The sequence below is a fragment of the Cololabis saira genome, chromosome 15, assembly GCF_033807715.1.
Source record: "Cololabis saira isolate AMF1-May2022 chromosome 15, fColSai1.1, whole genome shotgun sequence".
Taxonomy (NCBI): Eukaryota; Metazoa; Chordata; class Actinopteri; order Beloniformes; family Belonidae; genus Cololabis; species Cololabis saira.
In genome coordinates this window covers 44,356,503-44,383,261 of record NC_084601.1, presented here as the reverse complement: position 1 = coordinate 44,383,261, position 26,759 = coordinate 44,356,503, and the positions used below count along the sequence as shown (strand labels likewise).

General features: G+C 37.8%; 1 protein-coding gene across 1 annotated transcript in view; it reads left to right on the top strand.

The window, feature by feature from the left end:
• Positions 1-26,759, top strand: part of LOC133460969 (collagen alpha-1(IX) chain) — a 65,589-nt gene that overhangs the window by 5,925 nt on the left and 32,905 nt on the right. The window contains exons 3-7 of the mRNA XM_061741679.1: positions 2,612-2,683; positions 10,938-11,067; positions 19,475-19,721; positions 23,892-24,041; positions 25,133-25,213. Coding sequence (XP_061597663.1) covers positions 2,612-2,683; positions 10,938-11,067; positions 19,475-19,721; positions 23,892-24,041; positions 25,133-25,213 — 680 coding nt within the window. The remainder of the gene's footprint in view (positions 1-2,611; positions 2,684-10,937; positions 11,068-19,474; positions 19,722-23,891; positions 24,042-25,132; positions 25,214-26,759) is intronic.

Genomic DNA, 26,759 nt, shown 5'->3' with positions numbered 1-26,759 from the left:
TTGGTCAGTTCGTCGGTTCGTCGGTTGGTTCGTTGGTTCGTTCGTCCGTCCGTCCGTTCATTCGTTCGTTCGTTCGTTCGTTCGTTCGTTCGTTCGTTCGTTCGTTCGTTCGTTCGTTCGTTCGTTCGTTCGTTCGTTCGTTCGTTCGTTCGTTCGTTCGTTCGTTCGTTCGTTCGTTCGTTCGTTCGTCCGTCCGTCCGTCCGTCCGTTCGTTCGTTCGTTCGTTCGTTGGTTGGTTCGTTGGTTGGTTGGTTGGTTCGTTGGTTCGTTCGTCGGTTCGTTCGTTGGTTCGTTGGTTCGTTGGTTCGTTCGTTGGTTCGTTGGTTCGTTTGTTGGTTCGTTCGTTCGTTCGTCCGTTCGTTCGTTCGTTGGTTTGTTTGTTGGTTCGTTAGTTAGTTCGTTTGTTCGTTAGTTAGTTCGTCTGTTCGTTGGTTCGTTGGTTTGTTTGTTGGTTCGTTAGTTAGTCCGTTTGTTCGTTGGTTTGTTGGTTCGTTCGTTGGTTCGTTGGTTCGTTCGTTAGTTAGTTCGTCTGTTCGTTGGTTTGTTTGTTGGTTCATTAGTTAGTCCGTTTGTTCGTTGGTTTGTTCGTTAGTTAGTCCGTTTGTTCGTTGGTTCGTTGGTTCATTCGTTGGTTCGTTCGTTGGTTCGTTCGTTGGTTCGTTGGTTCGTTTGTTCGTTCGTTCATTCGTTCGTTCGTTCGTTCGTTAGTCAGTCACCATAATGTTTATCCAGTCTGGTCTGAGAGAGTTCTTCCTTGTTTGTAGTTAATCTCCAGGAGCATCATCAACATCAACATCAACCCTAAAGCCTGGATTATGTTTCTGCGTTAAACCGTGACGCCGTTGCCGCAACGCCGTTGTTAACCTTTGGACTTCTCCAACACTCCATTTCTCCGCGGTGCTAAACCCCCCCAGAGCCCTAGGGGGGGCGCGATCTTTTCCTGACTGGTTTATCCGACTTTTCCGGTCACAGTGAATCAAAGAGATAAGGACAACTATTGTGCAAAAAACCTAAACAAAAAAAATCACACATACACAGGCTATTATTGGCTTGCTGCCGACTTATGTTTCCTCCCTCCTTGCTTTTAGCTTTTCTGCACCTTCCACCTGGAACTCATTACAAAACACTCTAAAAATTAATTCACTAGTGTCTTTTGGTCATTTTAAATCCCTGATCTTAAATATTTTAAACACTACTTGTATCTGTTTTAATTGATTTTATTGTTACATTCTTTATTAATTGTAACTTCATATTTGTTTAATTGACTGCTCTTTTGTTGTTCTATTTTTGTCTTTGTTTTTTTTTTGTTTTTACTTTTGTATTTGCTCGACGTCATTGTAAATGAGGGCTCGCCCTCAATGATTTTCGAGGTTAAAATAAAGATATATATATACACGAAGAAAAGAGGCTGAAAGTTCACGACTGCTTCACAAACCGGAACCGGAAATGTGTTGCTTCCAAGAGAACCAATCACAGCATCTCGGTCTGCGTTGGGTCGCGTCGCCTCGATACGTAGTTACTTTTTTTGGGAGGTGCTAGCAGGCTACGGTGCGGCGTGCGCCGTGGGGAGATCATTGCGGCGTAACCTGCGGCGCACGCTCATCGTTAGGGCTGTGCGATTAATCGATTTTAAATCTAAATCGGATTTATTAATCAAGACGATGTTAAAAAAAGGAAAATCGGAAAATGGATTTTCCTTTCTTGCAGCTGCATTACAGACAGAGCTCGTCTAGTCATCTTTGTTTGGTCAAGAAAATTGTAAATGTTGTCACTTTACTAAACTCAAGGAGGATTTACAGGAGAAAAAATTTGTGGAGAAAAAAGTCAAAATGTCGAGAAAAAAGTCAAAATGTGAAAGAAAGAAAGAAAGAAAGAAAGAAAGAAAGAAAGAAAGAAAGAAAGAAAGAAAGAAAGAAAGAAAGAAAGAAAGAAAGAAAGAAAGAAAGAAAGAAAGAAAGAAAGAAAGAAAGAAAATAAATGAGCCAGAAAGAAAGAAAGAAAGAAAGAAAGAAAGAAAGAAAGAAAGAAAGAAAGAAAGAAAGAAAGAAAGAAAGAAAGAAAGAAAGAAAGAAAGAAAGAAAGAAAGAAAGAAAAGAAATGAGCCAGAAAGAAAGAAAGAAAGAAAGAAAGAAAGAAAGAAAGAAAGAAAGAAAGAAAGAAAGAAAGAAAGAAAGAAAGAAAAAAAGAAAGAAAAGAAATGAGCCAGAAAGAAAGAAAGAAAGAAAGAAAGAAAGAAAGAAAGAAAGAAAGAAAGAAAGAAAGAAAGAAAGAAAGAAAGAAAGAAATGAGCCAGAAAGAAGTTTGGTCATGAAAATGGTAAATGTTGTCACTTTACTAAACTCAAGGAGGATTTACAGGATCTTTCAATTGCACTTCATTCCCAATAGGGACATTTGTTTGTTATTTTTCTTTAAAAATAAAGATAAAATGTTTGAAACAATTTATTCCATTGTCTTTTGTAGTTTTACCAAAAAAATCTAAATCGAAAATCGGGTTTTCAGAGAACAAAATCAGGATTTTATTTTTGTCCAAAATCCCCCAGCCCTACTCGGCGTCCACTTAACGCAGAACCAGAATCCAGCCTTAACCCATTTGTGTTTTGTTTCTCCAGAACTGGACCTGAACCGTCTGGACGGAGACACCGTCTGTCCTCCCATGAGGTCCGGACAGGACGACCTTCCAGGTAAGAGACGATTATACGGTCAGAAGTAGCAGCTACGGCAGGAGTAGGGAACCCTGGTCCTCGAAAACCACAGTCCTGCACATTTTAGATGTTTTAGATCAGGGGTGTCAAACTCGTTTTTCTTGGCGGGCCGGATTTGACCAATTTTTTTCTCGCGGCCGCACGCTCAAAATAACAAAAACGGTGCAACATTTTTTTTCTAATTCTTTTTTTTTACTATTGTTATCTAATCCAATATCAGTTTAGTTAATTTTAAAGGAAATATGCACTTTGTTTACACTCTAATTATGTAAAATATATTTCTTTAGGATCTTTTCTCGTTTTTTTTTCAAATTATGTAAAATACTTTTAATATCATTTTACAAAGATAAACAGAAACAAGTGTGTTTTTTTTATATTTCACTTTTTTATAGGAAATTTAATTAAAAGCTAAATCTTTCTTATTACATCCGAGAGTGTTTCTTTGTGATTTAGAGATTTTTCCAGTACAATTAAGTGTATTTATTTTTTAAAATTGGCGTGGATATTTACGCCAGTGTGCCGAAAAAGTCAGCACTTCTTTTAACTGTTTTACTTTGTCACTATCCTCGTATTCAAAACTGAAATTCTCCCAATAAATATCTTCTATCATCTTTTTTAGCAGTGATATTTTTCCTGCGAAAATATATAATAGTAGTCAGTTAATAAAAATTAACCACCGTCTACAAATAAATAAAATCAGCAAATGCATTCTAGAAAACTAAAAAAATTTCAAAAACTGCTCTATTTGTGGAATAACGATGGATTTGTAGAAGAAATATATTATCGGATATGCTGCGATTCATGGCAATTATTTATGCCTTCCTTTTTAGTAAATGGACATTTCGTTTTTTTTGCGTTGGAAACTTCTCGCGGGCCGCACGTTTGACACCCCTGTTTTAGACACCTTATTCTAATTAAAGGTCGTCATCACTTCATCATTCAGATAAGGACACAGTCATCAGTATGATGGTGTGTTGAAGGAGGAAACATCTGAAACGTGCAGGACTCCGGCTCTCTAGGACCAGGGTTCCCTACCCCTGATCTACGTTACCCGAGCGAGGGAGGGTTAATTACTGGAACGGGGTGGGGGGTTTTCTCCTAGCGCCTCAACACTCCGTCACGTTTCAAATGAGGCAAATAAAAATGTTCCCACTTGGGTTTTACGGGGTTTCACTTTGAACAGCTCAGCAACATCGGCTCACCGCTGCGTCTGTCAGCAACATGTGTTGCTCTGCTGCGGTTTCCTTAGCGGTTGCTTCATGCTCGCGTGTCTGGCGACAGGGAAATGTGGCACTTTCTTTTTCTTTTTGAACACTCAGAGGTAGAATCACAGGAAAACACACAACACTTTGGAATCTGGACGAGAGAAAACAACCAAACAGAAACGGGAAACAAGCAGAGACACAAACAACAGCCAGTCCAGGTCTCTGAGACTGAACCAGAACTAAGATACTGCCATTATCTGTCCCTGAAAATGATCAGTTTAAAAAAAAAAAGGATGCTCCATGTTGGTGATTTGATGATTGATTATGTAGTTGAATACCAAGGTGTCGTCTGCAAACTCAATTATGTTTTATTGGACCAGTCCAGGTCTCTGAAACTGAATCAGGACTAGAATACTGCGATTATCTGTCCCTGAAACTGTGGGGGGGCATGTAGGTGAGTGAGCAGTTGTGTATGTCTGTGTAGCTACTACTACTACTACTACTACTGCTACTACTGCTACTACTGTCATTTAGCAGATGCTTTTATCCAAAGCGACTTACATCTGAGAACAACACAAGCACAAAAATCAGATAGTAGGTCAAGCTGGATAAGTGCTGGTCAGACTAATGAGAGTCCAGTTGGACACAACATTTGCCATGCTAATGCTAGAATATATATATATATATATATATATATATATATATATATATATATATATATATATATATATATATATATCTATATATATATATATATATAGATATATATATATATTTTATATAAATAAGAAAGCTACATCTAAGAAGACACCATCTTGTCGAAAGTGCATGCATTTTACTAGATACCGACGTTCTCCTTAGAGAGCTGAATCTTTAGCTATGAGCTAGGAGGCTGAAATTCTAGACTCTGTATCAGGAGGTGACTCTCATCCACTGTGCCGAGTTTCAGATCTGTGTGACCTTCGGAAGTGTCAAAGGTCACCGCGTGTGTTGCTTTTCGGGCCTGCAAAGCCTATTTCGTGTCTTTTTTTTGCATAGTTCACTAACGCTTTCAGCTAGGAGGCTGAAATTCTAGACTCTGTATCAGGAGGTGACTCTCATCCACTGTGCCGAGGTCCAGACCCATGCGACCTTCGGAAGTGCCAAAGGTCACCGTGTGTGGTGCCTTATTCGGGGCTTTTTTGTGTGTTTTTTGAATAATTCACTAACGCTTTGAGCTGGGAGGCTGATTTTTGACTATGTTGCAATGCAGAAGGCCCTTTGCTTTCTTCTTCTTTTGGTCCCGTGGCTGTACGACTTCCACAGAGCTAGTTGACATTGCAGAGGGTTCACAGAGTTGAGACTTGGCAAGCCCAAACTAGGCCCCATATGGAGGCCACAGGTCAAGTCTTACTTGGTTTGGTCAAATGTTGTGGCAACTGGGTCCATTTGAAGGTTGGAAAAGGCCCGAAAAGCAACACACGCGGTGACCTTTGACACTTCCGAAGGTCACACAGATCTGAAACTCGGCACAGTTGATGAGAGTCACCTCCTGATACAGAGTCTACAATTTCAGCCTCCTAGCTCAAAGCGTTAGTGAACTGTGCAAAAATAGACACGAAATAGGCCTCATAGGCAAACCTATAACAATACATAACAAACCTCCTGTGCCTACTGAGCATTAATAACATGTCATAATCGAAGGAGAACTAATTAAAAACGGATGTCCTTAACATGAACCTATTGTATTATTGAATTATAAAGGACACTTTCGTGTTTTTGTGTTTAGAAATGTTAAAGATATTAAAAGAAAACCATAACACAGTGAGGAAAATACTTTGGTGAACAAGTCGTGCCCAGAGCGTGTCTCGAACCACAGTCTCCCAGACCACAGTCAACTGCACTAACCAGTCTCCCAGACCACAGTCAACTGCACTAACCAGTCTCCCAGACCACAGTCAACTGCACTAACCAGTCTCCCAGACCACAGTCAACTGCACTAACCAGTCTCCCAGACCACAGTCAACTGCACTAACCAGTCTCCCAGACCACAGTCAACTGCACTAACCAGTCTCCCAGACCACAGTCAACTGCACTAACCAGTCTCCCAGACCACAGTCAACTGCACTAACCAGTCTCCCAGACCACAGTCAACTGCACTAACCAGTCTCCCAGACCACAGTCAACTGCACTAACCAGTCTCCCAGACCACAGTCAACTGTACTAACCAGTCGGCCAAATGCTGATGTGTTGCCCAGGCGGACAAGGCCTTATCTTATCTGTGGTCGTTACACTATCTTCCAAAAAGTATTGTTTTTAATGGACAAGATCCGGCATTTTACGTTGAATTCTATTGTTCAGGTTTTAAAATTCTAGCTAAATACATAAAAAATGAAGGTGAGGTGTGAGGTTCATAACAAAACTTCTGTGCCTACTGAGCATTAATAACATGCAAGCATTAATAACATGGGGTTAGCCATAGAAAGGGGCGATAACAGCCTCCTGCACCTACTAGTAGGTAGAGTAGGGCCCTACTGGCCCATATCTATGGGATGATTGTTATCGTTTTATCCTTCATTCAATGGTATGACAGCAGTCAAATCGGATCCCATTGACTTCACATAGTACTATATCCGTGGTGCTCCCATTAAAACCTCAATAAAACACTGCTAAAACAGCGTTAAAAACATGCTTTTACAAACTGACAGTAACAAACAGTACCTTGCGCGACAAAAACCCATAATTTAGCCACTATAACAAAGAATAATATATACATAATAATAATGTCATAATCCGTGTATATATCACGACAACAGATCCCCTTGACTTTGCATGGTACAAAATCCGTGGTGCTCACACGGAATTATACCATTTTCCGTGTATATACCACGGAAAATAGTGGTGAGAGGTCGTGGGCATTTCACGGATTTTTTTTAGATCAGGTTAGATAATGAAGCTCTGTGCTGATTGGCTACTTGAATGATGCAATACACCGCTACAGAAAAATGGAGGAAGCTCCGGCCGGAGGAGTTAGTTGTTAGTGGTTTCACCATCGCTCCGTGGTTCCGTAACTTTGGGAAGCAGAATCTTATTGGCTCGTAGATCCACATCACACTGGACGATCATCTGGGCGGCTGAACAGACACTGTTGTTTCCTCCTTCTCTGAGTTGCTGAGGGGAGACCACTTTATATATGTTAAAGCAAGAAAAAACCTGGTTTTCATAATAGGTCCCATTTAATCTCCACATTTAAACTTTTTTCTAGAAATTTAAACTTTTTTTTCTCCACATTTCAACTTTTTTTTCAACATTTTGACTTTTTTTGTCAACATTTCGACTTTTTTTTTCAAAATTGTACTTCAACATTAAATCCGAAATTTCCACTATTTTCTCGAAATTTTGACTTTTTTTTCAACATTTCGACTTTTTTTTCTCGACATTTCGACTTTTTTCTCAACATTTTGACTTTTTTCTTGAAATTTCAACCTTTTTCCTGACATTTCAACTTTTTTCTCAACATTTTGACTTTTTTTCTCAACATTTTGACTTTTTTTTCGTAATTGTACTTCAACATTAATTTCGACAATTCGACTTTTCTCTCAACATTTTCCTCTTTTTTTCTCGACATTTCAACTTTTTTCTCGACATTTTGACTTTTTTTCTCAACATTTCAACTTTTTCTCGACATTTCAACTTTTTTCTCGACCAGAGTTAGTTGTTAGTGGTTTCACCATCGCCCCGTGGTTCCGTAACTTTGTGGATCAGAATCTTATTGGCTCGTAGATCCACATCACACTGGACGATCATCCGGGCGGCTGTACAGACTCTGCAGAATCTGGTTGTTTCCTCCTTCTCTGAGTTGCTGAGGGGAGACCACTTTATAAATGTTAAAGCAAGGAAAAAACACTTTATATATGTAGAGAAAACCACATATGTTAAAGACAGAGAAAACCTGCTTTTCAGAATAGGTCCCCTTTAAACTTGATGCTGCAACTGGAGCCAGTGCAGGGAGATTTAATTACTGGGACGGGTTGGGGGTGTGCAAAGTGGAAACAAGGTTTTACCTGAACTGTAACTATAGTGGAGGTGGGGGGCACAACCACGCTACCGAGAGACCAGAAGCCGACCAGGAAGGGGCCACCAGCCGCCCCACGGAGGACCAGAAGAGGATGGGAGGAAACCCCCCACTGGCAAGCCCCGCCCCCTCCCAGCAGGCCACAGAGGGAAGCCCCGCCCCCTCCCAGCAGGCCACAGAGGGAAGCCCCGCCCCCTCCCAGCAGGACACAGAAGGAAGCCCCGGGCAGGGGGGAGGCAGCCAGGAACCCCCACCCCCCCGCGGTGAAAGTAAATCCAGATGAAACCACTTGGTTGTTTTGGCCCGAGCTCACCGTTGGAGCTTCCTTTTTGACCACCGCTCATCCTCGGATCTTCATCTGGGTTTCAAACCTGCATCCGTCACTACCAAAGGTTTTCTTTCATGGTGTGTAAGTAGGGAGGTCATTAGGGGCGTGGACTACCGCTAGCATTTATACACCAACAGAATGGACTAACAGGCTTTGGACAGCTTTGGATTCGGACATACTGTATGTCTCCATGTACTTCCATGTCCAGGAGTCCAGGACCACTTGAAGCGGCACCTCACCCCCCACTCAGGAGCGTCAAAACCATAAACATAATGAATGTAAAGTACTCAATAATTCCATATTTTATGGGATGAACTATGTTAACGTTAAAGTCTGAGTGCGGAGCCCCATGCTCAATCCTTCAGCAGCTTCGGGTAGCTCAGAAAGGGCCAGAACGGCTCCCGCAGACTTACGCGATTGTCGATAGGCCAGGAAAATTCCCACTCCAATTAGAAGAAATCCTGCTATCATAAATCCAATTATGAAGGCGTCCTCAACATCCTCAACAGATAAGATTTTGAGGCACATCGGGCGCCAGTTCTTGTACGCGTCCATCATGTAACCAGCAAAAAATGTCCCATCGGGGCAGGAGGGCTCCCTAACCCCCTGGCTTCTCGTTGCAAAAATGTGGTCAATTGTGCTGAGAGACCAGTTAATCAATTCCATGATTGTAGAGTTTGGGAGGACTGAAAAAGGAGAGGCTCTGAAGACGAGACAGGTCAAAAGCAGACAAAAAGCAGGCAGGCAGGGCAGATAGATAAGGGAGAGGGAGCAGAAAAGCGTCCACCTTCGCTGAGAGCCGGAAGAAGAAATGCATGCAGGACGGTGTCCCTCAAGGAGCAGAAATGGGGAGCAGTGCTTTATATTGTAGAGGTTTAGAGGTTTAAAGGAGAACTTGAGATACTTGCTTATGGCTTACTCTGTCCCAGTCAAGTGTTAGCAAGAAGCTACGTCCACAAAGCGGTGTTCAATGCTAGCCTAGCAACACAGATCAAAAAAGTTCACTCCGGAAACATTGTAGTAAAACAGTGCAAGTCCACCAGGGCAAGTACACCTTTTATCTATATATTCCAAATCACATACATAAACACATGAATTCTTGTATACTTTTAACATTTTAACTACTCTATGAAATCTCATATCAAATAATGTATCTTTTTAACACATATGGGGCCAAATCCACAAAGAACAGATTGCGCCCGCAAATAGCGCTGTGAATTGCTTTAAGGTCCTATTCACAAAAGATTTTGCTTTAATGATATGCCGGCGCAAACACGCCCATAAAGTTTTGGAGCTGAGTGCAATTTTCCCTCGTCTGAGTAAGTGAGCGGAGCTGTTTCCAGTGTTCTCTTTCAGCACACAGATTGGTCCATAATGAAAACTGCAGAAATAAAAAATAAAGCGAATGAAAATAAAACGCTGTGAGGCGCAAGGGCGCAATTTCCACTGGGAACAGGGGGGACATGCCCCCCCACTTTTCAAACTCATGCTTTTGTCTCTCCCCCTTACTGTATGGATGAATCCTGAACTCCGTCCTGTTATTTTTATTCTTAAATCGGAGATAAGTCCACAACCCCACTTGATCTGACTGTGTACAGTCATGTCTGACTGTAGATTTCACCTTTAATATCATTCAGTATCACACAGGCTTGAATGATATTGAAGAGAGAGAGAGAAACAGAGACAGAGGGGGAGTGAGGAGTTTGCAGCAGTTAATACACGCTTCCAAAAGACGGTATTTGCTCCACTATTTTTGCGTGTGGCAAATAGCGTTGGCCTTTGTGAATTAGACGGTTTTTGCAATGAGGCTTATTTGCATAGAAAGGAATGTATGAATATTACCTTATTTACATGCATGCAAATGGCACAGGCGGCGCAGTTTGTGGTGCAATTCTCCCTTTGCGGGTGCTTTGTGAATTAGACGCTCTCTTTTTGTCTCATTTGCACCGGTTTAGCGGCCGCAAAAGCCGCGCAATCCTTTTGTGGATTTGGCCCATAATGTATATGAAATTATATATCATGAACATATGTAAGACATTTTTTATCATCTTAACAGTTACTAAACATGAACTGTTCTTTGACCTCTACCAGTACTATGAACTACATTTCATACCTCTATATTTTATACATCATTTTCACTAGAATGTAGAAAGAAATGCATTTAAAGTAAGAGATAATTCTAATATGCTCAAAACTACCGAGAATATACCTAATTTTCAATAACGCTACAGGACAATGTTGGGTGTAATCAATCATGTTCCCGTTTCTTTTCATTGTGTTGCCGATGATGTCCAAATCTACCTTCCTTTAAAAATAAAGTGTAAGGACTCTCTGCAGCCTCTTCTAGCTTGTCTTAAGGACATTAAGGTTTGGATGGACCTGAATTTCTTGAATTTAAATGAAAATAAGACGGAGGTTATTGGGTTTGGACATCCGGTTGTTTTGAATGACTCTGGGCCCCCTCGGCTCCAAAATGAATTCTTTTATTAAAAGCCTTGGTGTCACTTTTGATAGTGATTTTAAATTCGATAGACAGATTGGTTCTGTAGTTAAAGGTGCCTTTTTTCAGCTAAGGCTCCTGGCCAAAGTTAAGCCCTACCTATCTCTAAATTGACCTTGAACTTGACCTTGTTTCCCCGTGTCCAGGTTTTGACCTGATCACCCAGTTCCAGCTGGACGTGATTCCCCTGAAGGGCGTGAGGAAGGTTGACGGTTCCACCGCCCATCAGGTGGCCTACCGGCTGGACAAAGAGGCCAACTTCCAGATTCCTACCATGTAAGTACAGCTAGCCACACGCTAGCGCCACTGCCGTGGTGCAGGCAAGGTTTTTATTTCAGGCGGAGATTTGTTTTGTAATCAGATTTCTGCAGATGAATCTGTGACTTATGAGCTGGAAAACACATTGAGACACAGCATGAAGCCTTATCTAGTGCAAGTTCAAATTTGATAACAATACCACAAAAAATGAGTATTTTACACATGTTTCTGTAAGACTATGTATAGATCTTTCCAGAAATGGCCATTTGGAGACGCCAAAAAGAGAGAGCAAGAGTGAGAGAGAGAGCAAAAGAGAGATTGTGAGTGAGACTTGCGCGGTGATGGAGGAGGTTGCCACTAGCAGCTTGGTCTGCATCTTCAGTTGGAACTGGCATACTTGGATAACCAGGTCACATCCCCGGATAAAAGGGCAGAACTCTTGAATCTTTCAACGTCACGATTCACTATCAATGTTGCTGAAAAAAACTTTGCAAATAAAAGAGTAAAAAAACGGATGCACGTTTGATTCTCTGCAGTGATTTCACTTTACGCATGGACTTCCTGGTTGTGGGTTTTATTCCCGCCCCCTGAAGTGGCACCTTGTTGTTTTCAGCATTTCATTGGCTATAAATGTGCCAGTCATCAGCACGATTGATTCCAATTGGCTCATTTCATTGCAATCAAAAGAACAGCGTGCAGACTCCATTTTGAAGCCAAGATATCAGTAATAAATACGTGCAAAGCGAAGTTACAGCAAATAATAAGTTGAAAATTTGTGACATTGAGCGGCTAATTTTCAATGATGCAGCGGCTGTTTGTGGATATTTACTGGTATAATAATGTACTCTGGACTAAATACTTTACTGGATTGAATCTATTGGACCTTTTCTGAATGTTACCAGAACATTTTTGTGGGAATATTGATGTTATATTTGATCGGACGAGTTCTATGAGGCGTCAAGTGAGTAAATGTTCCGGCATGACAAAGAGGCAAACTTCCAGATTCCAACCATGTAAGTACAGTTAGCCACACGCTAACGCCGCGGTGCAGGTGTTGCAGGTGTTGCAGGTGTTGCAGGTGTTCCTTATTACAGGTGCCTCTCTGCAGCAGCGTATAATAATCGCTACGAGGAAAACATGTCTGGACGCTTCGGGGCATATTTCAGAGAAAAAGCATCAATCTTTTCTGTATTTGTGTGTGTTAGTAGATATTTTGACTTCCATGGATACAGGGAACCACGTCTCTCCTTATCTCACTAGTGATAAAGTGTCTTATGAGCCTTTTAACAGTTTAAAGTGAAGATGAAGCAGCTCTTGTTTCCTGTGAAGTTTATAATTACAGGTTTGGTGTTTCCAGCAAATAAAACCGACTCCCTGCAGCTAAAAGGAGGTGTAGAGGTGTAGACTTCTCCTGAAAAACAGAGCAATGTTTTACCTTAAAACATTTCATTACTGCTGTTTTACTAAGTCACTTAACCCGTTTTAGTTTGTTTTTAATGTATGTTACTACTTCTGCTACTCTTTTTCGTTCATCTGTTTTACTGATTACATGCTAAAGCTGCTTCTCCAGATAACAGCTGTTGTTTTAAGTGAAAGATGGTTTAAAAAAATGGGTCAAATACTGTAAATGTCGCAGCTGAAGTGATTTATGAACCCGGTCTGGGGTGAAGCTGCTGCAGAAAGTTCAGCACATCAGGAGGACCCAGAAAGTTAGCAAAATACATTAAATCTGTGTTGGAATATGGTCAAAAAGTCACCACTGGAACTTAACTGGAACCACTGGACCTGGACTGGGACCATGTTTGCCGCAATATCTGTAGGGATGGTTGTACCTTTGACGTCAAAGAGAGACAACAAATTCAACCAAAGCAGAAAACCGTCAAACACATCCTGAATATAAATCCGATGTGTGAAGCTGTGACATTTTGGATCTGCGTGCTTGGATCTATGCTTGCTGCGTCTTCCTCCTGGGACTTAAGGACGGACAGAAAGTCGTCACTGCTTTGCTGGAAATGGAGGAAACTGGACAAAACCTGCTCAGAGTGAACAGGGTTTTTATTCTTTTTATTCTGGTGGATCCTGCTGGATATCTGTGATTTCACAGAAATCCTCCTGAATGTTTCCCCCTTGTTCCCTCCGAGTCTCTAATCCTCCCGGTGGGGGGTGACCTTTAGTTTCAGGACATTTGGCAAAGCTGCAGTAGAAAACAACCAAACCTCTCTGATGTGAGCGTTTCCCCCTCACTCTGACACCAATGAATGAATGAATGAATGAATCAATGAATCAATGAATGAATAGTCTTTATTTCGGTGTTAAGCCTTGTACAAGTTAAACCATTTTACACAAGTAAAATGTAATTAGTAATCAGTAATTATTATGTCCACTAGAGGGCAAATAAGTAATTTTAAGGCAGTAATTTATGTGTCCACTAGAGGGCAAATAAATGCATTTTAATGCAGTAATTTATATGTCCTCTAGAGGGCAAATAACTTATTTAAATGCAGTAATTTATGTGTCCACTAGAGGGCAAATAAATGCATTTTGATGCAGTAATGTATGTGTCCACTAGAGGGCAAATAAGTCATTTTTAATGCAGTAATTTACTTGTCCACTAGAGGGCAAATACATGCATTTTAATGCAGTAATTTATATGAATGAATGAATGAATAGTCTGTATTTCAATCTTAAGCCTTGTACAAGTTAAGTCATTTTTACAAGACAAAAAATGAAAAAGTAAAATGTAATTAGTAATCAGTAATGTATGTGTCCACTAGAGGGCAAATAAGTAATTTAAATGCAGTGATTTATTTGTCCACTAGAGGGCAAATAAGTAATTTAAATGCAGTTATTTATTTGTCCACTAGAGGGCAAATAAGTAATTTAAATGCAGTAATTTATTTGTCCACTAGAGGGCAAATAAGTAATTTAAATGCAGTAATTTATTTGTCCACTAGAGGGAAAATAAATGCATTTAAATGCAGTAATTTATATGAATGAATGAATGAATGAATGAATGAATGAATGAATGAATGAATGAATGAATGAATGAATGAATGAATGAATATTATTTATTTCGGTCTTAAGCCTTGTACAAGTTAAGCCATTTTTACAAAACAAAAAATGAAAAAAGTAAAATAAACATTTCTTTTGCTGAAAAGCTGCAGCTGAAGCCGAAGCTTCTTCCCTTTTATCTTTTATCAACTTAAATATGAAACATTAGCATTAATCCGTGGGAACAAACAATGCATAAAGAAGAAAAAAAAATAAGAAAAAAATAAAAAATAAATTAAATTGACGTTTCACATTCTAGAATGTTTTGATAATATACTTTATAGTTATATTGTTTTATATTTATTTACAATATTGTCTTTAAACATTTTCTTGAACTTGTAGATCATAGAACTGCACATTTTTAGGTCGTTGAGAAAAGGGGAAAAAGAAAAAAAGGAAAAAAAGGGGAAAAAAGAGAAAAAACAAAGCAAAAAAGAAAAAACGAAGAAAAGGAAAAAAAATAAAAAAGATGAAAAAAAGGAAAAAAAGAAGAAAAAAGAAAAAAGGAAAAAAGAGAAAAAAGAGGAAAAAAGAAAAAAAGATTAAAAAAAGAAAAGAAAAGGAAAAAAATAAATAAAAATAAAGAAATAAAGAAATAAAATAATAATACTCAGATCTATTAATTATCCTTAAAGCTCTTTTCTGTAATAAGAAAATAGGGTTTGTATTTGTTTTCTAGGTGTTACCCCAAACCTCCACACAATTAGTATGTAAATGTTTGGAACTATGAGTGTTTGTTAGGCGTGATGTTGAAGGACAGTGGCTGATTTCAGGTTTTTAGGGACTTTAATAATGTTACGTAAGTAAAGACGTCCCCCGGTGTTTCCCGCTGCGTCTGCTCTAGTCCGTCCCAGCTAATGCTAATGCCTCTCCGGTGTTTCCCGCTGCGCCTGCTTTAGTCCGTCCCAGCTAATGCTAATGCCTCTCCGGTGTTTCCCGCTGCGTCTGCTCTAGTCCGTTCCGGCTAATGCTAATGCCTCTCCTGCACGCCAGCTTTCTTTAGAGGCCGTTACGTAACTCGCTGGCTCCTCCGTCTGAGTTTAATCCAGCCTTTTCTGTTGAATATAAATACAAAGTTCCAGTTTCACTGGATCTGAAGCCTTTCAGGGAGAAATATGTGACACTTTCTGACCCCAGGCAACAGTGGGAAGGGAGGAAGTAAATTAAGTAAAGTTTATTTCTATAGCACCTTTCACAGACAAAGGAATGTCACAAGGTGCTTCACCAAAAATAAAATAATTGATGGCAGCTGAAGTGTTTTTGTGAAGCCCGTCTGGGGTGTGGTATACAGTATGCAGTACGCAGTATGCGGTTTGAAGTATGCAGTATGCAGTATGTAGCATGTAGCATGTAGTATGTAGCATGTAGTATGCAGTATGCAGTATGCAGTTCTCGGCAGTTTATAATATATTGGCAAGGACACAGACATAAGTTAACCTTTGTGGACAGTATGTAGTATGTAGTAAGCCTTGTACAAGTTAAGCCATTTTTACAAAACAAAAAATGAAAAAGTAAAATGTAATTAGTAATCAGTAATTATTATGTCCACTAGAGGGCAAATAAGTCATTTTAATGCAGTAATTCATGTGTCCACTAGAGGGCAAATAAGTCATTTTAATGCAGTAATTCATGTGTCCACTAGAGGGCAAATAAGTAATTTTAATGCCGAACCTTCTCCTTTTATCAGGTGATCAGTTTAAATCTGAAACATTAGCATTTAAAATTAAAAAAAAGAAATAAAGAAAAAAAGACGAAAAGAAAAAAAGAGAAAAAAAGAAAAAAAGAGAAAAAAGGAAAAAAAAGAAGAAAAAAGGGAAACTAAATAAATAAATAAATAAATAAATAAATAAATAAATAAATAAAATAAAATAATAATAGTCAGATCTAATAATTATCCTTAAAGCCCCAAACCTCCACACAATAAGTCATGTTTGGAACTATGAGTGTTTGGCAGTAAGCAGTATGTAGTATGTAGTATGTGATATGTAGTAAGAGGTACGTAGTATGTAGTATGCAGTATGCAGTTCTTGGCAGTTTATAATATATTGGCAAGGACACAGACACAAGTTAACCTTTGTGCACAGTATGCAGTATGTAGTATGTAGTAAGCAGTAAGCAGTATGTAGTATTCAGTATTTAGTATGTAGTATGCAGTATACAGTCGAGGGCCGGAGTCAATAAGCCTGTAACGGTTTTGTATCATAATTACCTGCAGAAACTTGCCGCTATGCTAGCTGGCTCTGCTCCGGAGGAATCATGACTTTCGTTTTAACTATAAAATTAAATGGTAAAAACGGTTCCTCGTGTTCTAATGACACGTCTCTGTCAAAGACAACACCATGATTTGTTATGCTTGACTTAAAAGAGGCACTCAAATCTCCTAGAAACGGACTGATAGCTGAAACGGAGGTATTTATTTGTTTTATTGGGTTACAGGAAACTCCTTTTATTGCTTCACCTCCATCGTTTACAAGACCGTATAATCCACGTATGAACTCACCGCCCACCGAGAACCTGGCTCGTTAAAAAGCTGCAGAGAGCAGAGATTCATGTCAGAACTGAATTGTGATTTACGGGACGAGACGACTCCCGTCCTCAAACCTGTTTCTTTGAAACATGAAACGTACGTTTAATCTCAAGGGCGTGGACGACAAAGCTGTGAGTTATTTCCCTCTATGCTCTTGATCTGACGACGGTTTTTGCAGAAAAGTGCTTATTTTACGATCGTATATTAGTTTTGACGTACGGGAGTGTTTGAGCGTAACAGCCTTTGAAAGACTTTTCTTTGAGTTTGACAAACTCATCTGAAATTCTGCTCCCTAACCGCCTCCTCCAGGCTTTATTTCTTTATTATTTTATTTTATTTTGTTTCACACAAATACAAGGATGAAGAAAAAGAAAATAGAAGAAGAAAAAAATTCAATTGCAATTTAAAGAAGAGAGGTGCACTTGAAACATCGATCGATATTGAAAATCGATATTGCAATATATTGTTGCCCTTTCTGTCGCAATAAATGATCGATAAACTGACGGCAAATATGGATATTTTATTACAACACACATAATGGATTTAGGCGCTTGTCACCGCACTATTGTTCATGCACTTCAATTAGTCCAACAGTGTTTACATTTACACGCCTAGGAGGCAGTGAGGCTTGTAGCACCCTATGATGTAATAATTTCCTATAATGTAATAATTTCCTGATAATGTAATAACGCCTGAAAATGTAATAAAATTTGCACTTAACTCAATCGAAAATGTAAAAAACCCAATAATTTAATAAAACATCCTGACGGATATTGTAATAACATTTTTACCGATAATATAAAACCTTATTACGTTATTGGGAATTTATTACATGGAACTTAAAGTCTGTAATTTAACCCAATAGTCATTCTGGTGTTTCAAATCCAGATTATATAACATTCTTAGATACTTAAAACACAAAATGTAGAACTCTGGACTGAAAATGAACAAATATATTACATTATCAGTTTTGGAGAAAAAAAGACCCACCTGAAAATGTAATAAATTCCCAATAATGTAATAAGGTATTACATTATCGGTAAAAATGTTATTACAATATCAGTCAGGATATTTTATTACATTATTGGTGAAGTTATTACATTATTGGATTTTATTACATTTTCGATTGAGTTAATTGCAAATTTTATTAAATTTTTAGGCGTTATTACATTTTCAGGAAATTATTACATTATAGGGTGCTACATGGCTCTTTACAAAGTTACTTTATTTGTTTTGGCATTGAATAAATGCATAACTACAGACGTTTTCCTTTTTATGGGTATTTTTTCTTTTTCAGTCACATAGATCGTGATTTATCGTTGATGAAATTTCTTACAATATATGGAATATGGTAGATATCGTGTACGGTGATATTATCGTTATCGTGGGCCACATATCACCACAGTATTGAATGGTGAGTTACCGTATCGTCCCATCCCTAGTGCATACATCAATCTGTGCTCGCCATGGCCTCATTCAATTTAGGGTGTTGCATCGCCCTTCATTATTCTAGAGTAAGACTTTCTAAAATGTTTCCCAATGTAGATCCCAGGTGTGACAGGTGTAAGGCATGTATTGGGGCAGCAGTAGATCAGGTGGTAGAGCGGGTCGTCCAATGATCCAAAGGTCGGCGGTTCGAATCCCGCTCTGTCCCAGTTGCTGTCGTAGTGTCCTTGGGCAAGACACCTTACCCACCTGTCCCGTGTGAACGTATGAATGTTGGTGGTGGTCGGAGGGGCCGTTTGGTCAATATGGCAGCCACGCTTCCGTCAGTCTGCAGGGCAGCTGTGGCTACAAACGTAGCAGCTGTGGCTACAAACGTAGTAGCTGTGGCTACAAACGTAGCAGCTGTGGCTACAAACGTAGCAGCTGTGGCTACAAACGTAGTAGCTGTGGCTACAAACGTAGCAGCTGTGGCTACAAACGTAGCAGCTGTGGCTACAAAACGTAGCAGCTGTGGCTACAAAACGTAGTAGCTGTGGCTACAAACGTAGCAGCTGAGGCTACAAACGTAGCAGCCGTGGCTACAAACGTAGCAGCTGTGGCTACAAAACGTAGCAGCTGTGGCTACAAAACGTAGTAGCTGTGGCTACAAACGTAGCAGCTGTGGCTACAAAACGTAGCAGCTGTGGCTACAAAACGTAGCAGCTGTGGCTACAAACGTAGCAGCTGTGGCTACAAACGTAGCAGCTGTGGCTACAAACGTAGCAGCTGTGGCTACAAACGTAGTAGCTGTGGCTACAAACGTAGCAGCTGTGGCTACAAAACGTAGCAGCTGTGGCTACAAATGTAGTAGCTGTGGCTACAAACGTAGCAGCTGTGGCTACAAACGTAGCAGCTGTGACTACAAACATTGCAGCCGTGGCTACAAACGTAGTAGCTGTGGCTACAAACGTAGCAGCTGAGGCTACAAACGTAGTAGCTGTGGCTACAAACGTAGCAGCTGAGGCTACAAACGTAGCAGCTGTGGCTACAAACGTAGCAGCTGTGGCTACAAACGTAGCAGCTGAGGCTACAAACGTAGCAGCTGTGGCTACAAACGTAGCAGCTGTGGCTACAGACGTAGCTACCACCACCAGTGAGGATGTGTATGAATGAATAATGGTCTAAGTTTAGCACTTTGAGTTTCATTAAATGTAAAGTGACAAGTTAAATTAATTATTATTATTATTATAAGGCCTCTCCAGCCTCCCTAGCACACACATTCTGGCTCTGTCCCAACCTGCAAACCTATCAATCACTATCAGAGGTCTTCAAAACTGTAGTTCAGCCGGATCCTCTGATAGCTATCTTTGGTATAGCGCATGGTATGTTCTGTTTCTTAACCCTGCTCCTTTTCCCTCCCAGGCTGAACTTCCCCCGAGGATTCCCGGACGAGTACTCGTTCATGACGACGTTCCGGATGATGAAGAGCTCGGTGAAGCAGGTGTGGAACGTGTGGCAGGTTGTGGACGAGGACGGAAACAAGCAGGCGGGATTACGGCTGAACGGAGACGAGCAGGCGCTGGAATACTTCCTGATGGGAGCCGACGGAAACCTGCAGACCGTCACGTTCCCCGGCCTGTCGGTGCTCTTCAACACCAAGTGGCACAAGGTGACGATTTATCCACTTTGTACCTCAACATTAATCTGGACATTTCAACTTTTTTCTCAATATTTCGGCTTTTTTCTCAACATTTCGACTTTTTTCTCAACATTTCGACTTGTTTCTCAAAATTTTGACTTTTTTCTCAACATTTCGACCTTTTTCTCCAAATTTTGACCTTTTTCTCAACTTTTCGACTTTTTTCTCAAAATTTTGACTTTTTTCTCAACATTTCGTCTTTTTTCTCAACATTTCGAGTTTTTTTCAAATTTTTGACTTTTTTCTCAAAATTTCAACTTTTTTCACAAAATTTTGACTTTTTTCTCAAAATTTCAACTTTTTTCTCAACATTTTGTCTTTTTTCTCAATATTTTGACTTTTTTCTCAAAATTTCAACTTTTTTCTCAACATTTCGACTTTTTTCTCAAAATTTTGACTTTTTTCTCAACATTTCGTCTTTTTTCTCAATATTTCGACTTTTTTATCAACATTTCATCTTTTTTCTCAACATTTCGACTTTTTTCTCAATATTTCGACTTTTTTCTCAACATTTCGACTTTTTTCTCCAATTTTTGACTTTTTTCTCAACATTTCGTCTTTTTTCTCAAAATTTTGACTTTTTTCTCAACATTTCGACTTTTTTCTCAAAATTTTGACTTTTTTCTCAACATTTCGTCTTTTTCTCAATATTTCGACTTTTTTCTCAAAATTTTGAATTTTTTCTCAACATTTCAACTTTTTTCTCAACATTTCGTCTTTTTTCTCAATATTTCGACTTTTTTCTCAACATTTTGACTTTTTTCTCAAAATGTCAACTTTTTTCTCAACATTTCGTCTTTCTTCTCAATATTTCGACTTTTTTTCTAAATATTTCGTCTTTTTTCTCAATATTTTGGCTTTATTCTCAAAATTTTGACTTTTTTCTCAATATTTTGACTTTTTTCTCAAAATTTCAACTTTTTTCTGAACATTTTGTCTTTTTTCTCAATATTTCGACTTTTTTCTCAGTATTTCGGCTTTTTTCTCAACATTTCGTCTTTTTTCTCAACTTTTCGACTTTTTTCTCAACTTTTCGACTTTTTTCTCAACTTTTCGACTTTTTTCTCAAAATTTTGACTTTTTTCTCAACATTTCGACTTTTTTCTCAACATTTCGACTTTTTTCTCAACATTTCGGCTTTTTTCTCAAAATTTTGACTTTTTTCTCAACATTTCGACTTTTTTCTCAACATTTCGACTTTTTTCTCAAAATGTCAACTTTTTTCTCAACATTTCGACTTTTTTCTCAACATTTCGACTTTTTTTCTCAATATTTCGACTTTTTTCTCAATATTTCGGCTTTTTTCTCAACATTTCGTCTTTTTTCTCAAAATTTCAACTTTTTTCTCAAAATTTCAACTTTTTTCTCAACATTTCGACTTTTTTCTCAAAATTTTGACTTTTTCTCAAAATTTTGACTTTTTTCTCAACATTTCGACTTTTTTCTCAACATTTCGACTTTTTTCTCAAAATTTTGACTTTTTTCTAAACATTTCGACCTTTTTCTCCAAATTTTGACCTTTTTCTCAACTTTTCGACTTTTTTCTCAAAATTTTGACTTTTTTCTCAACATTTCGTCTTTTTTCTTAACATTTCGAGTTTTTTTCTCAAATTTTTGACTTTTTTCTCAAAATTTCAACTTTTTTCACAAAATTTTGACTTTTTTCTCAAAATTTCAACTTTTTTCACAAAATTTTGACTTTTTTCTCAAAATTTCAACTTTTTTCACAAAATTTTGACTTTTTTCTCAAAATTTCAACTTTTTTCTCAACATTTCGTCTTTTTTCTCAATATTTTGACTTTTTTCTCAAAATTTCAACTTTTTTCTCAACATTTCGACTTTTTTCTCAAAATCTTGACTTTTTTCTCAACATTTCGTCTTTTTTCTCAATATTTCGACTTTTTTATCAACATTTCATCTTTTTTCTCAACATTTCGACTTTTTTCTCAATATTTCGACTTTTTTCTCAACATTTCGACTTTTTTCTCCAATTTTTGACTTTTTTCTCAACATTTCGTCTTTTTTCTCAAAATTTTGACTTTTTTCTCAACATTTCGACTTTTTTCTCCAATTTTTGACTTTTTTCTCAACATTTCGTCTTTTTCTCAATATTTCGACTTTTTTCTCAAAATTTTGAATTTTTTCTCAACATTTCAACTTTTTTTTCAACATTTCGTCTTTTTTCTCAATATTTCGACTTTTTTCTCAACATTTTGACTTTTTTCTCAAAATGTCAACTTTTTTCTCAACATTTCGTCTTTCTTCTCAATATTTCGACTTTTTTTCTAAATATTTCGTCTTTTTTCTCAATATTTTGGCTTTATTCTCAAAATTTTGACTTTTTTCTCAATATTTTGACTTTTTTCTCAAAATTTCAACTTTTTTCTGAACATTTTGTCTTTTTTCTCAATATTTCGACTTTTTTCTCAATATTTCGGCTTTTTTCTCAACATTTCGTCTTTTTTCTCAACTTTTCGACTTTTTTCCCAACTTTTCGACTTTTTTCTCAAAATGTCAACTTTTTTCTCAACATTTCGACTTTTTTCTCAACATTTCGACTTTTTTCTCAATATTTCGACTTTTTTCTCAATATTTCGACTTTTTTCTCAATATTTCGGCTTTTTTCTCAACATTTCGTCTTTTTTCTCAAAATTTCAACTTTTTTCTCAAAATTTCAACTTTTTTCTCAACATTTCGACTTTTTTCTCAAAATTTTGACTTTTTCTCAAAATTTCAACTTTTTTCTCAACATTTCGACTTTTTTCTCAACATTTCGACTTTTTTCTCAAATTTTTGACTTTTTTCTCAAAATTTCAACTTTTTTCACAAAATTTTGACTTTTTTCTCAAAATTTCAACTTTTTTCTCAACATTTCGTCTTTTTTCTCAATATTTTGACTTTTTTCTCAAAATTTCAACTTTTTTCTCAACATTTCGACTTTTTTCTCAAAATTTTGACTTTTTTCTCAACATTTCGTCTTTTCTCTCAATATTTCGACTTTTTTTCTAAATATTTCGGCTTTTTTTCTAAATATTTAGTCTTTTTTCTCAATATTTCGACTTTTTTATCAACATTTCATCTTTTTTCTCAACATTTCGACTTTTTTCTCAATATTTCGACTTTTTTCTCAACATTTCGACTTTTTTCTCCAATTTTTGACTTTTTTCTCAACATTTCGTCTTTTTTCTCAAAATTTTGACTTTTTTCTCAACATTTCGACTTTTTTCTCAAAATTTTGACTTTTTTCTCAACATTTCGTCTTTTTTCTCAATATTTCGACTTTTTTCTAAAAATTTTGAATTTTTTCTCAACATTTCAACTTTTTTCTCAACATTTCGTCTTTTTTCTCAATATTTCGACTTTTTTCTCAACATTTTGACTTTTTTCTCAAAATGTCAACTTTTTTCTCAACATTTCGTCTTTCTTCTCAATATTTCGACTTTTTTTCTAAATATTTCGTCTTTTTTCTCAATATTTTGGCTTTATTCTCAAAATTTTGACTTTTTTCTCAATATTTTGACTTTTTTCTCAAAATTTCAACTTTTTTCTGAACATTTTGTCTTTTTTCTCAATATTTCGACTTTTTTCTCAATATTTCGGCTTTTTTCTCAACATTTCGTCTTTTTTCTCAACTTTTCGACTTTTTTCCCAACTTTTCGACTTTTTTCTCAAAATTTTGACTTTTTTCTCAACATTTCGACTTTTTTCTCAACATTTCGACTTTTTTCTCAACATTTCGGCTTTTTTCTCAAAATTTTGACTTTTTTCTCAACATTTCGACTTTTTTCTCAACATTTCGACTTTTTTCTCAAAATGTCAACTTTTTTCTCAACATTTCGACTTTTTTCTCAACATTTCAACTTTTTTCTCAATATTTCGACTTTTTTCTCAATATTTCGGATTTTTTCTCAACATTTCGTCTTTTTTCTCAAAATTTCAACTTTTTTCTCAAAATTTCAACTTTTTTCTCAACATTTCGACTTTTTTCTCAAAATTTTGACTTTTTCTCAAAATGTTGACTTTTTTCTCAACATTTCGACTTTTTTCTCAAAATTTCGACTTTTTTCTCAACATTTAGACTTTTTTCTCAACATTTAGACTTTTTTCTCAACATTTGTCTGTTTTCCTCCACATTTCCAGGTGATGATCGGCGTTGAGCGCGACCAGGTAACTCTGTACGTCGACTGCCAGCCGGTGGACCGTAAACCCATCAAGGGTAAAGGACCGATCAACACCGAGGGGGACACTCTGATTGGCCGGCTGGACGCCGACCCCGACGCCTCCGTGGTGGTAAGAACTTATGTCACGTTTAAATTGGACTTCAATGTTAATCTCGACATTTTGACTTTTTTCTAGGCATTTCGACTTATTTCTTGAAATTGTATTTCAACATTACACAAAAACAACATTTACACGAAAACGAAGCTCAAAGTCTCCAAAAACGATAATTTCCGAAAACTCCGGCCAAAGTGGAGATTTGCAAAAACCGTGTCTTTGCCTTTGCTTGTAAACGGAGAGAAAACAGAGAAAACATGAGCACCAGATTTAGTAGAAAGCTAATTCCATCTCATTAGTCCTACATAAAACATTGAAAATACACACCACACAATAAAACAATGGTAACAAGACATCTGCAATAAGTTTCATATGAATTTGAGACTGCTGTATGCATGAAATCAGGCATGATGCCTGAGAACAACAGTTACCTGAAGTGCATTTCTTCGTCCATGTCTCGCAGAGGTCGAACAAGCACTGAAAATTCTCCCATATTTTGCCCCGATTGGTTCCATAGGCGCACATCCCATCTCCTCCTTCTCCTCCTCCTTCTTCTGTTGAGAATATGATTTAAGATAACAATCCTTTTTTCGACATCCAACTACTCCAGCAAGATCTAGAGAAGATCCTAGAGAAGATGATAAACCATTCAGGAAAAAAACGCACCCCCCTAGCGCTAATTATCCAACATTTGAACTTTATTCACGAAATTTTGACTTTTTTCTCAACATTTTGACATTTTCTCGAAATGGTAGTTCAACATTAATCTAGACATTTCAACTTTTTTCTCAATATTTTTTCTCAAAATTCTACTTCAACATTGATCTTGACATTTCGACTTTTTTCTCGACATTTCAACCTTTTTCATGTCATTTTTTCTCAAAATGGTACTTCAACATTAGGAGGGGCCACATGTCCCCCACATTTAGTGTCGGTCCCAGTATCAGTGGCCCTACATGTCTGCCCATGGTGGGGTTAAAGTGGAGGTTTTCAGGGCTGTAAATGATGCCGCTGCCTGATAACTCAGTCGTATTAACATGAATGTCTGTTTTCCAGTTTGAACTCCAGTGGATGTTGATCCATTAACGTTAATGTCTCTGTTTCAGTTTGAACTCCAGTGGATGTTGATTCACTGCGACCCGAACCGAGCCCAGAGAGAGAGCTGCAGCGAACTTCCTGCCTCCGAGGTAAATAACCCGGATTCTGGTTCCCTTTGATTCTGGTAGAATCCCAGCATTCCTAGAGCCGTTTCAGGAGGAGAACAACAAATACTCTCAGTTTAACTGCAGCTAAATTTTAGAGTTTATAACATTAAGGCAGGGGTCTTCAACATTTTTTAGCGCTTAGATGAGAGAAAAACAGAGCAGGTTCCCCGCTAGGAATTCAGATTTTTTTCCCTTTCTTTAATGTGTTAGGTTTTAATAACTTATAATAACTTTACAATGTGTATTATTCTGCTTCTATCACCTTATTCTCCAATTCCTGGCTGGGTTTTTAGCTACACGTGTTTACGGTTGATGAAACTTTGTCCTCGTCAGACGTGGAAGGAGTAACGTTAGGCCGAGCTGGAACGTTACAATCTCCAGCTTTAGACTTCGTTATCGTCACTAATTTATCCTTCAGGTCTAAATAGTTAAATAGGGAAATAGACAAGTCAATTTAGCAACAAATGTTCACCCATTCACCCGGCTCGCGGTCCATATTCAGTCCACACTCAGTCCAAAATTTACAAAACTAGGTCATTTACAAATCTTACAAATCTTGCTTAGAAAGATAAGATTCTTGTGATTCCAGCAATATAAACAGACAAAGATATCCGCAGATGATGCAACTCACCGATGAAGCCTCATAGAACTCGTCCGGTCAAAAATATTCCCACAAAAATGGTCTGGTTAGTCAGAAAGGTCCAGACGATCCAATCCAGTAATGTAATTTGTCCAAAATACATGATTATACCAGTAAATATCCACAAACAGCCGCTCTTCATGGTGATCATCATAGCTAGCTAGCTCGTTTTTCCGCTCTAAAGTTGACATTAGTCACATGACTCACGTCATGGGAATCATTTATGTAGAGTTGTAGACTAAATAGTTATTGTCAAAGTAGATTATTATCGCTCTCAGAAATTACGAGGTTAAAATTGTTGGAGACCCCCTGCAGTACCTCCGCGGCCCCCGTAGGGGTCGCAGACCCCCGGTTGAAGACCCCTGCATTGAGGATTAAAACTGTTTTTCACTTCTCTCCGCCAGCAATAGCCAGGCACATTAGTGAAACGACCGTTCACTTTGTGAGACAAGCGCCAAATTTTGCACAAAGTATGTTCTAGGTCTATTTTTTCAAAAAAGCCAGTTAGCCACGCAAAAAAACAATATGGCTGCCGTTTTCCATAATGGCTGCCACAAAAGCCGTTTTTATGTTTTTTTCGACCTCACAACGTTTCATCGCATTATGAGCTTGTAGATCGGCGATTATCATAAACATTTTTTATAAATGTTTTTTTTTTTTAGATTTTAATCCGGTTAAAATTTGGAAACGTAATTTCTGATCGAATTGCATCAGAAAACAGATCATATTAGTCAAAATTGGCCGACCATCTTGAAAACTGGAAGCCATATTTAATTTGTATTGACATCATAGAATTTGTTTTGCCAAAACACATGATAAAGAGATCATTAAAATATGTTCAACAATTCAAGTTCTACACTGACAACCTTGTTTTAGCTTTCATAAGAC